The following is a 15,225-nucleotide window of genomic DNA, read 5'->3' as shown; positions in this document are numbered from 1 at the left end:
TAAGCAACTTCATGAAATGTTCTGTAATTCCTAACACAGTAATGTATACCTTTCCTCTCACAAAACCAGAACTGTTTATCAATATCACTATCTAAAAACAAGGGGCCCTGAGTGGCCGAGTGGTCCAAAGGGTGCTCCGTTACGGATCACTGCCATCTCACCTCTGTCTGCGTGGGTTCGAGTCTCAGATTCAGCCAATGGGGATATGTGAGAAAGCTTGCCAGTAGCTTCTCGTGGGTCAGTGGTTATTTCCGGGGTTTTCCCGGGTTCTTCCTCCACCATTAATACTGGTCACCATGTATAGCCTATCGTGTGCTGAAAAAGGGCGTTAAACCCTACAACAACAACAACTATCTAAAAACAAAGTTAGTTAACTAGGGTCCTCTGATGATTTATATGCTTTCTGAGTTTTTACGTCAATATATCAGCTTTCAACACATCATCATTTAAAATGTAGTGATTAACCAGTATTGGAAGTTCTGGGGTGGGTTGGATAATGCTATGAGTCTAAGCTCTTTGAAAAAGTAACAGAAAAGACAAGCTTTGTAAAATTGAACAAATAATTTATTTCCCCAGAATACAAAATGAAAAATGAGAAAAAGGAACTTACAGTTTTACTAATTAAATCTAAACATAATCCAAGAGTTAAAAAAACCCACAAGTCCTATAAATGAAAATTTCTAAGTGAATCTCAGTCTGAATCCCGTTGAAATTCAAGCTGGAAGGCAATGACATCAGTAATAGTCAGCACTGTACTGATGTCAACAGTCTCTTGATGAACCACAGAAAATATTATTCAAGTTTTCAATTCCATATAAATTCTAGTAAATATCTTTGTCCAAGAATTATCAGAGCACTTTTGTATTTCCAGAATAACAATCACTTGAATTCAATATTTTGAAGAAAATGAAATTCAGCCCAAACTGGTCACAACATAACACAACTTAACATGTCAAGTGTTTTAAGAACATCTGACATAACTTAACATCAGTTGTACACCTAATTAAGACACATAACCGATTTCTTGATGGGGGTCAAAAGTTCTTCCTTCTGGAAAAAATATAAGTTTGTTTACTAATTGATACATGCTTAATGAACATGTAGTCCTGGTTATGACCTTGACTCAACTTACTGATTCTTACTCGGAGAAAGATAATAATAAAAAAAGTGTTTACCAAAACTGTCACTAATTTTGAAGGTCAGCAACTAGTTACAATGTTTCAATTCTGCACAATGTCAAATCCAGTAAACAATGTTACATTACAATGCATTTAATGGAACAATTTTTTAAAATCTAACAAACAATTAAATTAAATGTATATAACAGTATAGTCAAACCTCCCTTTTCAGTAACAAGTTCCTTCTTGATATATTACTGCATTATAAGACTGTAAAGACCAACTTTTCCTTTTAACGGCCAAGTGTTTTAACTATCTGATGGTTATGTTAGATGTAAGATCAGCACTATTTTCATTTAGGACCATCTAGTCATCATAAGAAGTCATCTGGTAAGACTCCTGTTAATATGATCATCTGTTTAGCAGGCCTAGCTGGAACAATATTTTCAAGATAGCCTTTATGACAGCCATATAGGCACCATTTACATTTAGGACTGACTAGATCCCCAAGTCAACATAAGTGTCAATTTGCGTACAGCAGCAGGATAATCACCATAGTGGCCATGTTGTGTATCAAATCAGCATAATTTTTAAGGGTGAAACAAGACACCAAAAAAAAAAGCTGTCTGGTGGAAACCCCATGTTGATACGACTTTCCATTAGGAGGAAAATGGTATTTTCAAAATGGTTTTTCTTGTGGCCATAATGGATGTCAGATTAACACTGACAAGACCTCACAATTAACCTTTTCAATTTGGCTAAAACCCCATGTCAATTTGACCATCCGTTCTATTCGTGTAGCGAACAGATTTTCAAGGCGACCATATTGGAAATCAAATCAGCACCATTTTCATTTAGGACCAACATGCATCATAAAAAAATCTATAGTCTATAAATGCAAGAGTATTAATTTCAAGCTATTTGGAAATTTTCAAAGAAATCCTAGGCCTCCCCTGCTCTCTATTTAGTTAAATGGCCAATCCCAAATCTATTCTGGTATATGACCAGCAGAGCTAAACATAGTCGCAGTTCTATCAAGCATGACCTTTCACCTCAATGACTCAGAATTATGGAACTGCCACCACCGATAAGTAGGGTACTATAAAACTTTTATGAAAATTAGGCCACAGTAACAAAGATCTGGGCTGAGAAAATCCCACAGCCCAACATTTGGGGCTAGGAAAATTCTTGGTTAGGCTAGAATAATAGCTTTCACAGTGGCTTCTCCAAGCTAAGTCAAATGTTTGTTAAAATCTCAAAAACTCAGATAACTGAAGATATCTAACTTTGAATCACAGCTAGGAGGTAAAATAATTCATCCGAGTTTTTAACCAGTTACTTTCCACTGTAATGGTAGTTATCAGTACTGTAAACAGATGTTATCGGCAGTCCCATTTACCAGTCACTAAAAATCCTGCCAACCTTCCTCCGCATGAAAAGTGGACAAGTGTATATGGGATTTTTGAAAATATTTTGGAACATAAACTGGACTTCGCTGTTTCAAACCAGGTGCTGACTTATCTGAAAAATGTACAGACCATTAACCTTATTTGACGGCAAGATCATTAGACTCTGAAAAAGGCACGTAATACCACTCTGACAACAGGCTCATTCATTATCTGAACAATTAAAACTACAACACTGTCCAACAAAGTCTAGCTTTTATAAAACTTCTTAATCTGAGAACCACCTCAAAATTGTGACTGTAGGTACATCACCAAAGGCACATCAACACTTCCAGTGTTGGATTTATTTAGGAATACTACTGAAGTTTATTCAGAACTTTAATCATTAGGACACGTATTCTAAATTCTAGAATTTTATATTTAATTCACAGTACCTTAAGTTCTTTTCACATTTTTCACTTTGTATTCCATGGAACTAAATTATTTATTGAATTTGACAAACTTGTTGGTTTTCACTCCGTTAAGTTACTTTGTTTAATACCACAGAGTTGTAATAATGCTGTAGTCACTATGGACTTGACTTCGACTCTAAAATCTCTCATGATTCAACAAAGAGGCGAGAAAAACCCCGATGAAATCACCACTTGCAAAGCTGCAGTTTCCAAAGGGTGGGGGATGAGGCCATGAGGAGGAACTAACCCTATAGCTCACATATGAAACTATAAGTCTCAGAGCAGAAAGGGGAACCCTTATTTTGTCATGCCAATCAATTCTTGTCATTTGCTCAACCTGTGTGCAAGTTCTCTGTTTACAGGTGAGTGAGGAAGAAGGAGCAAGTATGGTTGAGGCATTGGCCCTGAAAGTCTTTCTAAGCTGTGGAGAATCTTCATGTCACCCAAGCACAAAGACTTAGGAAGAAGGCGTTACACTTCATGCCGTTTCTTCTTTGACCATGTGAGATGCTTGGTTTTAGAAATCCTAACTATCTCCTCTTGATCATCAGCAAATTCCCAAGAATGTACTGTGACAGAAAAGGCATATCACTGTCCTGTTCCAAACTTTCATGGAATACAGGAGTATTAGACCTGGAATTATCCCTTGACAGGGAGTTAGAAACATGGATGTTCCATAACTTTTCATGGGGATTGAATAACTGTCCCTAACTGGTGTTTTGTCTGAGGGGCAAGAACTTTTCTCATTTATTCTAGGCCTCTAAGGGGAAGAGGGATCCATCATCTCCATCATGATGATACCTTCTGTGTAACATGTGGTTGTCTCCAAATCTCAACACCTGTCCTTGCAGGGGGTCATGTAGATGACATCCATGGCAGTTCTGGATGATCTCTCCAATGACAGGGGAAATCTGATCCCAAAATAGTTGAAAGAGAATAAAGGGAAGGAAGGGGCATCAAAGGTTTAGAAGTGAAATTAAATTTTAAAATTTGAGGTGTTTTTTTTACAAAGAGGTTTAACAATTTTGTTAGGTTCAAGACACAAAGCAGTTACTAGATTATTTTCATGGTGAGCATAACATTAAAAATTTGATAACGTATGCTTTGAGTTTATTTTTATATAGAATGAATAAAGTGAAAATTAATATTAAAAAAAACAACAAATAAATGCAAGTGCTAAGACATTTGCACACTTTCTCAACCACTGGTTAACCCAACAAAAATGTGTGTATAAAAAGCCATTTTTTTGGGGTCAGGGTAGAGTCAATCATCAGTTTGTCCCCAATCTTTTGCATTTTTTAAAATTTAGGTTTCCTTCAGATTTTTAGGCCTTTTTTTTAGGTGTCCAAGTTGAACGTGAAATTTTAGGTTTCGCAAGGTTTTTGAGGTCCACATCTAATCCTGACATCAATTTGACTGCCTTTCTCAGCAGCATGCTCAATGCAGGCTCTGTCTCTAAGTTGGATAATTAGATAATGTGGATGCAGGAGAGGGGTGACGGTCCATTCTGAACCCTGACCCATACTTAGATTTGGCATGTGTTCTTGATGCCTAGTGCCTGGTGTCCAGTATCATGACTGTCGTCTGATACTTGGTACCCAGTGATTGGTGACTGATCAATGATTGGTAACCTAGAGTCAATGGCAATCTCTGATCAAGGTGGTAGTCATTCCCTTTGGGTCACCTACCCCTTCACAGCCTTTGGTTAAGGAGGCAGAGGATGAGGAACCTTGGTCATCTGATAAGGTAGTGAATGAGGATGACTGCCTCTTGTCTAGTGATATGTGTGTCCAATACCTTCAGGTTCTGGTGACTCCAAAATACTTTCCAGTTTAGTGAAACGTTTGGATTAAACTCCTGACCCAATCTCTTTCTCCTTCCTTACTCATTTACAATAAAAGAGCTTTCTAAAAGATTTAGTTAGGTCCAAGCCTTTGCCAGACAACGTAAGAGGTGGTCTGTTCCTTCCTCTATGTTATAACCCTTGGTAGCTGGTTCTAGCTACAAGGTTCATATTCCTCCTTTGCCCACAATAATTCCCACTATTGATGTGAAAGCAGTTGGGCATAACTTTCTTCAGAACTAAAAAGAACTAGAACAATGCATTAGCCTATGGGAGTTGTGTGAAACTGCTCACCACCAAACCTCAGGTACATGGAGAATGTTGACACTTTGGGGTGGGGTGCAAGCATACTTCATAACAGGGCACAATTAAACCCCCACCATGGGTAAGACAGTACTTGTACTTTAGATTGTACTTCACCTCCTCCTACATTCAGGACATGTCCACTCAAACCCAGCAATATTATTGCCCTTAACGATATTCCCTCTTTTATTCAGGGGAGAGTAAATCAACTGAGATGCAGCTGTTGAATCCACAGTAGTTCTCTCCTGGAAGATGCCATCTCTCCTTTATTTGGGGATATGTCGTCTCATCCAGTAATGGTGTGTACACTTTGAGATCTTAATGATTTAGACAGAGAGATGGAGGAATGCACTACAGTACTTTAATCCTTTTTTAAGTTAAAATTTACTCAATGTCTAGATATTTTATGAAAGAAGGCCATGGAGCAAACCCCATATCATGACCATGATAACAATTTTGTACCTAATAATTACCACATTATAAAACTGCATTTCACTGTAGACATTGATGAAGTAACAGCAGCAGTCCTTTTTTAGTTGTGCTAAAACTAGGTCAAGATTAAAAAATGTATTATAAGTACAAGTACCATCTTGGGACCAACCATTTAGTTTTCTGCAAGGGTGGGTGGTTGCTGTGATCTTTCATGCAGATTTTGTAGGAAAATAAGAACTTTCAAACAAGGTCTGATGGACCTGCACCACTCCCATTACCTTCAAAGAACATGGCATGTTATGAATTCATCAGAGTACTTTTTATAGATTAACAAAAACAGTTACTGTAACTGTACAACTTTCACAGCAGTCAAAATTTAATTATCTCCATTACAAATAATGTTTTTTTATTTAATAAGCTGCAAGGAAAAGGGTTATACGAGTCATGCAATATTTGTATTGATGTTAAAATCTAATAGACTGATAATAAATGATTACTTGTCTTTAGAAGAATTCCGTAGAATGTGAAATCTAGCCTAATCCACTCTGACATAATCCTATAATCTTGCAAATCAACAGAACAAGAAATGTAGGTCACTGTGCTTAACACCAGCTGAATGACATAATTAATATTCCTAATAAATATATCTATCAAACTTCATGACTACAAACAAAAGTGTCAAAGGAACAGAGATTGATGCAAAAAAATGACTAAAGAATTAAATAGTCAGTGTGACCTAGTTTCCCCCACTGAGTAGTTTCATCCAAGATCAATACACACATGACTGTACACATACTGGTGTCAGAGAATCTACACTAAATGCAAAATCATAATATAATCAATGGGGTGTGAAAAGTAATTCACTGGTTTACTGTGTCCACGGTGATTTGCACCCTCCAAGTTGAATACACTTGTCAACTTTCATGATTGTACAAATAACAGTGTCAGTCAGATCAAGTTAAATGCCAAAACATGACATAATTGCTGGATGATGAGAAAAAGGTCACAGTGATATACTTATGTCCTCAAAGATGAATAACCCCATAAGTTTCAGGACTGCATATACAGTGGTGTCAGACGAACTGAGCTAAAGGCAGAAAGTAAATATAATTACTGAGGCATGAAAAATAGGTCATTGTGACCTATTTTTGGTCTCACCACAGTACCTTCTAAGTTTCTTGAATATAACTTCAACAGAAACTAAACCAAGTGCAAAAACTTAACACTTGACATCCTCAGACCCTGAAATTAGTAATTTTACCAGCAAGCCAAAATAGAATGCAAACTGAATAACAACAGATTATACAATGAACACCAAGGTAATGAGGAATGAAATAAAAATGAAACAAATGAAAACAAATAAAAACAAAAAATGATGAATGATAAACGAAAACAAAATGACATGTGCATGCATGTCACAAAAATGGATTTGAAACTTTATCATTTCTTTGGACTGTTGCAAAATTTCTGTGGTTGAAATCCCTTTTGTAAGATAATCAGAATCATTCTTTATTCTTTAGATTCATATACAATATTTCACTATCTACAAGACATTAAACTGTACTTAACTGCCATTGATGTGATCACATCATAGGTAGTTGTATCTATACAATTATTATTTGACCGAAATGCAAAAAAGAAATAAACTTTGCTGACAAATATTCAAAAACTATATTTTTTATAGTTACATATAATGCAGATGTGGAAATAGTTTTATTTCTTTGTAAATTCAATGCAGTTTTAAAATTTTTATACATTGTTTTTTTATTAAAGCACACTTTTAATAAGGCTACAGAAGAAATAGTTCTTTCCATTTAAATTATACTACTGAAAAAAGAAAATCCCAACTTTGGTAAATGCATTTTGAATGAATTAAAATGGTAGGAAACAACCAATGGAACTGATTAATGGAAAATGTATTCCTGAGATCATAAAGAAAAAAAATGAAATGATACATGTAGTTGAAATGCTTATGTGACTGGAATGAAATGCAATGCAGATATGATGTAAATAAAATCCATATGCAATACAGACTAGTAACATTACGCATAGCAGGGTCTGTATGACAATGACAATACAACACTCACAGTATATATCAAACTTCAGTAGCCATAGTGTAATGTACGTAAATATTTTAGTGTCCATTTCAAACTTTAGGCTGTCATGCCATATTAATTTGGTTGCCTTAGACATGAATAAATTGAGTGGGGAATTAATGACAGAAGATGACAAGAAAGATTTTGATTAAGGCAAATTATGGAGTAATTATAAAAAACATAAAAGTCTATTTTCATTAGTATAACCTAGATTTGTCTGACGGATCTGTAGCTACAACTTCGGGCCAGCCATTCAAATTCAGTATTTGGACTTTCAAAGCCATTTCAAAACCAGCTATACTGTCACAGAATTGTCCATATATGTTCCATGTCTGCATTTTTCTGGATCAATACCACTGCACTGTGCATATATTCAACTGGATATTTATACGCTGCAAACCAGAGTCACATGTGAAGATAGTGACTTTATGGGGGAAATAGCAGTCACACAACAAATGAGATCATCCTATAAAACTTAATTTTATCTGCTGAATGTTGGTATATACTTGTAACTGTGAAGTGCATTTGTTGATATATATTTGTAACTAAAGTGTTGAATGTTGGTAGATAATTGTAACTGTAAAGTGTGTTTGCTGGTACAGTATATGGTTGCAACTGTCTAGTGCTGATGTTGGTATATACTTGTAACTGTCAAGTGCTGAATGGTGGTATATACTTGTAACTGTCTAGTGCTGAATGGTGGTATATACTTGTAACTGTCTAGTGCTGAATGGTGGTATATACTTGTAACTGTCTAGTGCTGAATGGTGGTATATACTTGTAACTGTCTAGTGCTGATGTTGGTATATACTTGTAACTGTCTAGTGCTGAATGTTGGCATATACTTGTAACTGTCTAGTGCTGAATGGTGGTATATACTTGTAACTGTCTAGTGCTGAATGGTGGTATATACTTGTAACTGTCTAGTGCTGAATGGTGGTATATACTTGTAACTGTCTAGTGCTGAATGTTGGTATATACTTGTAACTGTCTAGTTCTGAATGTTGGTATATACTTGTAACTGTCAAGTGCTGAATGGTGGTATATACTTGTAACTGTCTAGTGCTGAATGGTGGTATATACTTGTAACTGTCTAGTGCTGATGTTGGTATATACTTGTAACTGTCTAGTGCTGAATGGTGGTATATACTTGTAACTGTCTAGTGCTGAATGGTGGTATATACTTGTAACTGTCTAGTGCTGAATGTTGGTATATACTTGTAACTGTCTAGTGCTGAATGTTGGTATATACTTGTAACTGTCTAGTGCTGAATGTTGGTATATACTTGTAACTGTCTAGTGCTGAATGTTGGTATATACTTGTAACTGTCTAGTGCTGATGTTGGCATATACTTGTAACTGTCAAGTGCTGAATGGTGGTATATACTTGTAACTGTCTAGTGCTGAATGTTGGTATATACTTGTAACTGTCTAGTGCTGAATGTTGGTATATACTTGTAACTAAAGTACTGAATGTTGGTATATACTTGTAATTGAAAAGTGCTGATGTAATTTTCAAGCAATTGCATCATGCCAAAGGGTGAACTGCTGGTGATTTTCAGTTACCAATTCTGAACTTTCAGTTGCAAATATGACCATTTTGCTGTAAACTTGAAGCTCTGCAATGCTACTAGAAAAGCAATCTCTATGTCTCAACTATGCTCTACAGGTGAGACAAAAATTAGCTAAAATATTATTAAAAGCTGTAGATGGAACAGAACATTTCTATAAATTCAAAGTCTGTTCTGTAAAAGTTAAGTACTGGAATATTATATGAAAAATAAAGTAACAGTCAGCAGTAGCAGCTATATTTTCTCTATGGACAAGTGATAACTTGTGCATGACAAGTGATTTTTTTCTCAAAGTCACCGGTCCAAACCATTTGCACCAAGAAGACATTTGTTCAGCCGAGCAGCCAGTTTACAAATTATTAACATTATAACACAAATCTTGGGAGATAACAGAGGAAAATCAAGGAAGATAACAATAGTATTGCATGCAGCAAATGATTTGATGAAGTAGTCCTTTCCCTTGTGATGCAGTGAATTATGTAGGATTTATTGAGAATGAATTCCCCTCTTGCATTTTCAGAAGACAGTTTTTATATTATCTGTGAATAAACCCATAAAATGTGTTTCAACAAATGTGTAATAAATAACATTTAATGAATAAAGAAAAAACTTTCATCTTCACTACCAGCACAGTGACACTGACCGCATATTATGACAATGGTGCTATGTATTAGAGCTCCATGTAACAGCAGAGTCATTATCACTGAATACCAAAAACCAAATATCCACCACTGTTCAACCTAGTAAACTGCAGCAGCTAAAATGCTTTTGGTAACTGGATAATGAAAGAGTCTCATGTTCAATTGCAAAAGTCCCTTTGTAAGCTCTAAATTATGGCAGTTGATCTAGAAGGGCTAAAATGGCTGGACTGTGCTTTGCTCATTCTTCATATTTTAAACGGGGGAAGTGATTCATTAATCTGGATGGGGGGGGGGGGCTGAATTTGTGTAATTAAGCATCCTAGAAAAAAATATTGGTTATGACACTGTCTAGACATGATGATTATCTGACAAAGGTTTCATCAAAATTCTTTAGAGGCTTGCAAAATTATGGGTGGAAACAGCAAATGGCAAATAACTGATGACAAAAAAAAGCAAGCACATGAAAATGGGTTGAACTCAAACTGGACTGGCATATACAAAAGCAAAGTAATTTAATAAAAACAATAAATAAACATCCCCTTCTCTCCCTCCCATTTACATGACATCTTGCATTCAGTCTAGAAATGACATAAATGTTATTATTTTACTTGTACAGAAGTTTTCACTCGCCTAAAGTGGAGGTATATAATTCATCAATCACTGTAGATTGTACCATAACAATAACGAAACCCCGTTTTTTCCAATGTGACAGTAAGCAGCGCAAATCATACAGTTGCCCCCCCCCCTTGTATACATGACAAGCTTTGATAATCAGTTCACAAACAAAGGGCTCACACAGTCATTTATTCCAGTCAGGAGAGTGTGCAAAAAGACAGCAAGGTTAAATAAAAATAGGACAAATCAATAAATCAAGGACATTTTCTGACAAACTAAAAAATTACTAGACTCTTTTATGCAAATTAATGGCAGAAATATACTCAAATATGTCAAATCAATTTGAATCAGGATTCTGCATGGCCAATCAAATATTGAAGTGCCACATTTTAATAGTTTCCATAAACACTTTTCTAGCTTCACTAAAATGTATGAGCAGTCCAGATCAAAACATCATGGTTAGGCACTGTGCCTGCATCATTAACAGAGCTGGGATACATGGCATCACACAGGTCCTGTGCCATTCATCAGTAACAGAGCTGGGATACAGAGCATCTGTTACAAATCTATGCTCTTAAAATAAGTAACAAGAAAGAGTGAAAGACAACATCCTTTGTACAATTTAACAAATGCTGTATATTTATTTCCCTAGAATACAAAGCAAAAATGAAAAAAAAAACAAAAAAACTTACAGTATTACAATTAAATCCCAAAATAATCCAAGAATTACAGACACAAATCCCAGTAAGTTGAATAAAACTCAGTACAAGTCCCAAAGCGATCCAAAACTGAAGGTGATGACAATGCTGTTATAGCTTATGGAGTGCCAATGTGTCAACAGTCTTTTGTTGAATCACAGTAATATAATTTCAGGTTTGAATATACTAGAAACTCCAGTGAATGTCTCTATCCAAGACTTTTATCAGAGCTCTTTTATGTATTTCCAGAGAAAATAATCACCTGAATTTAATAATTTGAACAAAAAAAAGATTCGAGTCCAAAACTCCTGGTCACAACATATAATACAACTTAAAAGTGTTAAATGTTAAAGCACGAATAACCAAGTCCTCACAATCACAAGATTATATAGCTCTCTACTTGATCTAGGGTCACAATGAGCATTTTCTATATAAAAAAAAACATTACCTAATGGAAAATAACCTTCTAGTATAACCCTGATGTTTACCAAATCAAAACCATAACCTGTAAAATTCACTTAGGAAAGTCTAAACCTCTGACCCAAATAAACATATTTACTCCTTCTGTTAATAAAGATCTTGATATTAAGCCCATAAACATAGAGAATAATTTAGCTATGTATTAGTTGTTGACACAAAATGAAATATAAAAATATGTATAAAACAAATCAATCAGGTCAAGCAGAAATGAACTCAATTTTGGACAAGGTCAAGTCCAGCATACAATGTTGCATTACAACAGCATGTAATGAAATAAAAAAAATTAAAACTAACAAACAAACAATTAAATTAAATATACATAACACATCATATATATAGATATTGGGCCCTGCTGCATTAACAGGGCTGGGATACATGACAACAAACAGGTATTATGCTCTGCAGCATTAACAGAACTAGGATACATGGCAGCAAACAGGTTTTGTGCCCTGCAACATTAACAGAGCTAGGATACATGGCAACAAAAAAAGGGACTGTACCCTGCATCGTTAACAGAGCTGGGATACATGGCAACAAACAGGTATTATGCCCTGCAACATTAACAGAGCTAGGATGCATGGCAACAGATAGTTAGGTACTGTGCCCTGCAGCATTAACATAACATCACACAGATTGGTATTATGCCCTGCAAAATTGAGAGAGCTGGGGAAACATGGCATTAGAGAGGCATTGCATCCTGCAGCTGTGTCAGTACAACTGATGGAAAAATGATCTTGAGTAAGGTGTTATGGGTTACCAGCATTTTGTGATCAAGTTCTATCAAACTGTTAGAAGATTCTGTTGATTTTCTGTATATGTTCACAGCAAACAACTACTCACCCATTATATTCTCAGAATTCTGACAGAAGTAAAACAGAAATAATAATAATAATAATAATAATAACAATAACAATACTACTACTACTACTACTAATGGTAAAATGGAAATGAAAAACCATTTCTGGAAGCAACATATATACACTCTGAAATCCCATTCCCATATCTACTCATCAATAAATTAATGAAGATAACTGAGGTGCAAAAAGGTGGGCCAATATAACCTTATTCATTAAAGTCATTCAAAAAGTTGACAAGATTGGGCTGAAAAGCTGAATTAATCGTATTTTATTACCAGTCATCTGGCTTTTCATAAGGACACAGACACACACACACACGGATTGTATTTTCTGACACTAGAGGGTACACTCTTCTAGCTGCTTCACATATACTGTTTTTCTTTTGTCTTAAAGGCACAGACTATTTACTGAAGTACAGAAGAAATTTTAATAAAATATGAATTACCAAATTTGTTGTTTCTGAAGTGCACATAGGATCCAAGTTAATGAGAAAAAGACATCAAAATAAAAATGGTGAGGAATAACCAAGACAAAAATTGAGTAAGTCCTAAGCTTCACAGTAATGATCAACAAAAAGACTGGGTAGTATGACTGCAAGTGGGTATATTCTAATAAGTAAAAGTTCAACAAAAAAAGTCTGTCATATCCATGCAAAGTACAAACTAAACAAAGATTTAAAAAAACGACAAGAACAGTGACAAGAAAATATTCTACTGTAGTAAATATTCCTTCTATTCAACAAAAGAAAATATTCTACTAGTAGTAAATATTCCTTCTATTCAAAAGATAATGCTATGAACAGTGATAATTCTGATTTCAAAACTAGTTTATTTCTATAATATAATGTTAACTTGGGTGCTACACCTCAAGACCATAATGTATGTTGTTTGTTTAGGGTGAGGCAGGTAAACTTATTTATTTATAAATATTAAAATAAACAACACATAAAATGTGTTTTGTATTTATGTAATACTTACCTGTAACTATTGTTTAGCTTACCTTTTCAGCAAATGGAAAAACTCAGGTATATGCCAGATGCACTATCTTCTTATTCTAGAAAGTTCTTAGAAGACATGTACTGACCCAGCATGACTCTATGTCATAGGCTCTCTAGCATCTCTTCATTCTTTATGCAGACACTGACTAAATATAGACATCAAAATGGAGTGGGAAGCAGGGCATCCAATAATGAACGGTAAAGTATTAGATGATAAAAAGTAAGTTTTAACCGTCTCCCCCAACATTTTAATATCAGTATTACATTACCTATTAGTACTGTTCACCTGTCAGCAAGGAACCTCAACTGGAAGAAAACCACTCATTTAAGGGGAAGTGTCTAATGATGTTAAATAGCAGCAGTCTGGGTTACTGTTCTATGACACGGCTACCCAACAAAAGAGAAAAATACATTAGCGCTGATTTGATAAAAACTAAATGTGCAAGAAGGTCATAAGCTATCACGAAATGCAGCCTTCATCATGTCCTCCAAGGATGATAGGACAAGAAGTGGCAACAACCATATTTAGCAGGCTTAAATTCTCATAAAGGGAAAATCTCTCTCAGTGACACACTCTCTTGATAGTGAGTGAAACTCATCCAGAGATGGTGGATGCTGAAATATCAGCTGAGCCCTTTAAGTGAGAAGAAAAAAAAATCATTTATTAGAGATCCTTGTTTCTTTTGAAGATGTCGAAAGGAACCAAAAATGCTCTAACTGGTCAAAAGGAGTCTAACCTAATCTCCATCACAGATGCAGCTGAGACTGAAGATCTCTACTGGAGATTGCAGAAATAAAGAAGGTTGGGTTTTTAAAAAGAAAACCAAACTGACACAAGTAAAAACCAGAGTCATAATTCCCACTGAAATGGCAATATACCTCCTCATGATAAAGTTTCATCAAAGTCCTTCAAAGGTTTGCAAAATTATGGGTGGAAACAGCAAACGAGGGCATTTAATTCACTTATTCTCCACGATGAAGCCGCAGCTATAAAAAAAAAGGTTTTATATGCAAGATTTTAAAATGAAGCATCACTCAAAGGTTCAAGAAGGAGTTTTGTCAAGACCCATAAAACACATGCAATTCCATCTGGCATCAAGATACCAGTCTGCAGTTTAAAGTACTTAAAAAGATCCATTAAATGATGGTAGCAGCCAATGGCTGGGCTGCCTTATATACTCTGATTCTGGAAGCTGGATATAATCTCTCCTCAGAAAAGAACAGATAATCACGTGTTGTAGAAGGAGAGGGACAATTAGATTATCATGTTCCTAGTGTATCAATTACAAAAGATTGTCCACTAGCCATCATTACCCTTCAAGGTCGATCATCTCCAGGCCTAAATGATGCAGCTGGCAATCTTGTTTGAAATTTTCGTCCAGCAGATAGATTGCTTGAAATAAACTCAGTATGTAGGTACAGAATTTGCAGGCTGTTGTGACAAAGCAGATTCTTCCACTGATCAACACCCTGGTTTGGTCTATCAACAAGTCAAGAAGGTTGCTGTACTCCAACTTTTGAGACCCAAGAGGTGCTACCAGGATATTATGAGCTGTCGATGTCCTGACCTTCGAAGAACTCATAGAATCAATCTGCAGGATAGGACTGAGGAAATGAACAGTCATCCCCACTAGAGGTTGAGGGTGTCCACTGCCCAGACTCTTTGGTCTGGGACTAGGTCAAATTAAAACTGGAATTTGTTGTTCGGTCTAATGG

At 35.6% G+C, this 15,225-nt stretch overlaps 1 protein-coding gene across 3 annotated transcripts in view; it reads right to left on the bottom strand.

The window, feature by feature from the left end:
- LOC149789242 (inosine-5'-monophosphate dehydrogenase 1-like) overlaps positions 1 to 15,225 on the bottom strand; it is a 112,513-nt gene that overhangs the window by 8,703 nt on the left and 88,585 nt on the right. The window contains exon 16 of one of the 3 annotated variants that reach the window (XM_089975416.1): positions 12,496 to 12,514. The exons of the other annotated variants lie outside the window; for them this stretch is intronic. Within the exon in view, the coding sequence (XP_089831542.1) occupies positions 12,499 to 12,514 (16 nt within the window). The 3' untranslated portion in view covers positions 12,496 to 12,498. The remainder of the gene's footprint in view (positions 1 to 12,495; positions 12,515 to 15,225) is intronic. 3 annotated transcript variants of the gene reach the window in all.

This window comes from Sinohyriopsis cumingii, chromosome 11, assembly GCF_028554795.1.
Source record: "Sinohyriopsis cumingii isolate HCF-2022 chromosome 11, ASM2855479v2, whole genome shotgun sequence".
NCBI classification, from domain to species: Eukaryota; Metazoa; Mollusca; class Bivalvia; order Unionida; family Unionidae; genus Sinohyriopsis; species Sinohyriopsis cumingii.
The sequence above is the reverse complement of the archived record's forward strand: the minus strand, read 5'-3'. Positions and strand labels throughout refer to the sequence as shown.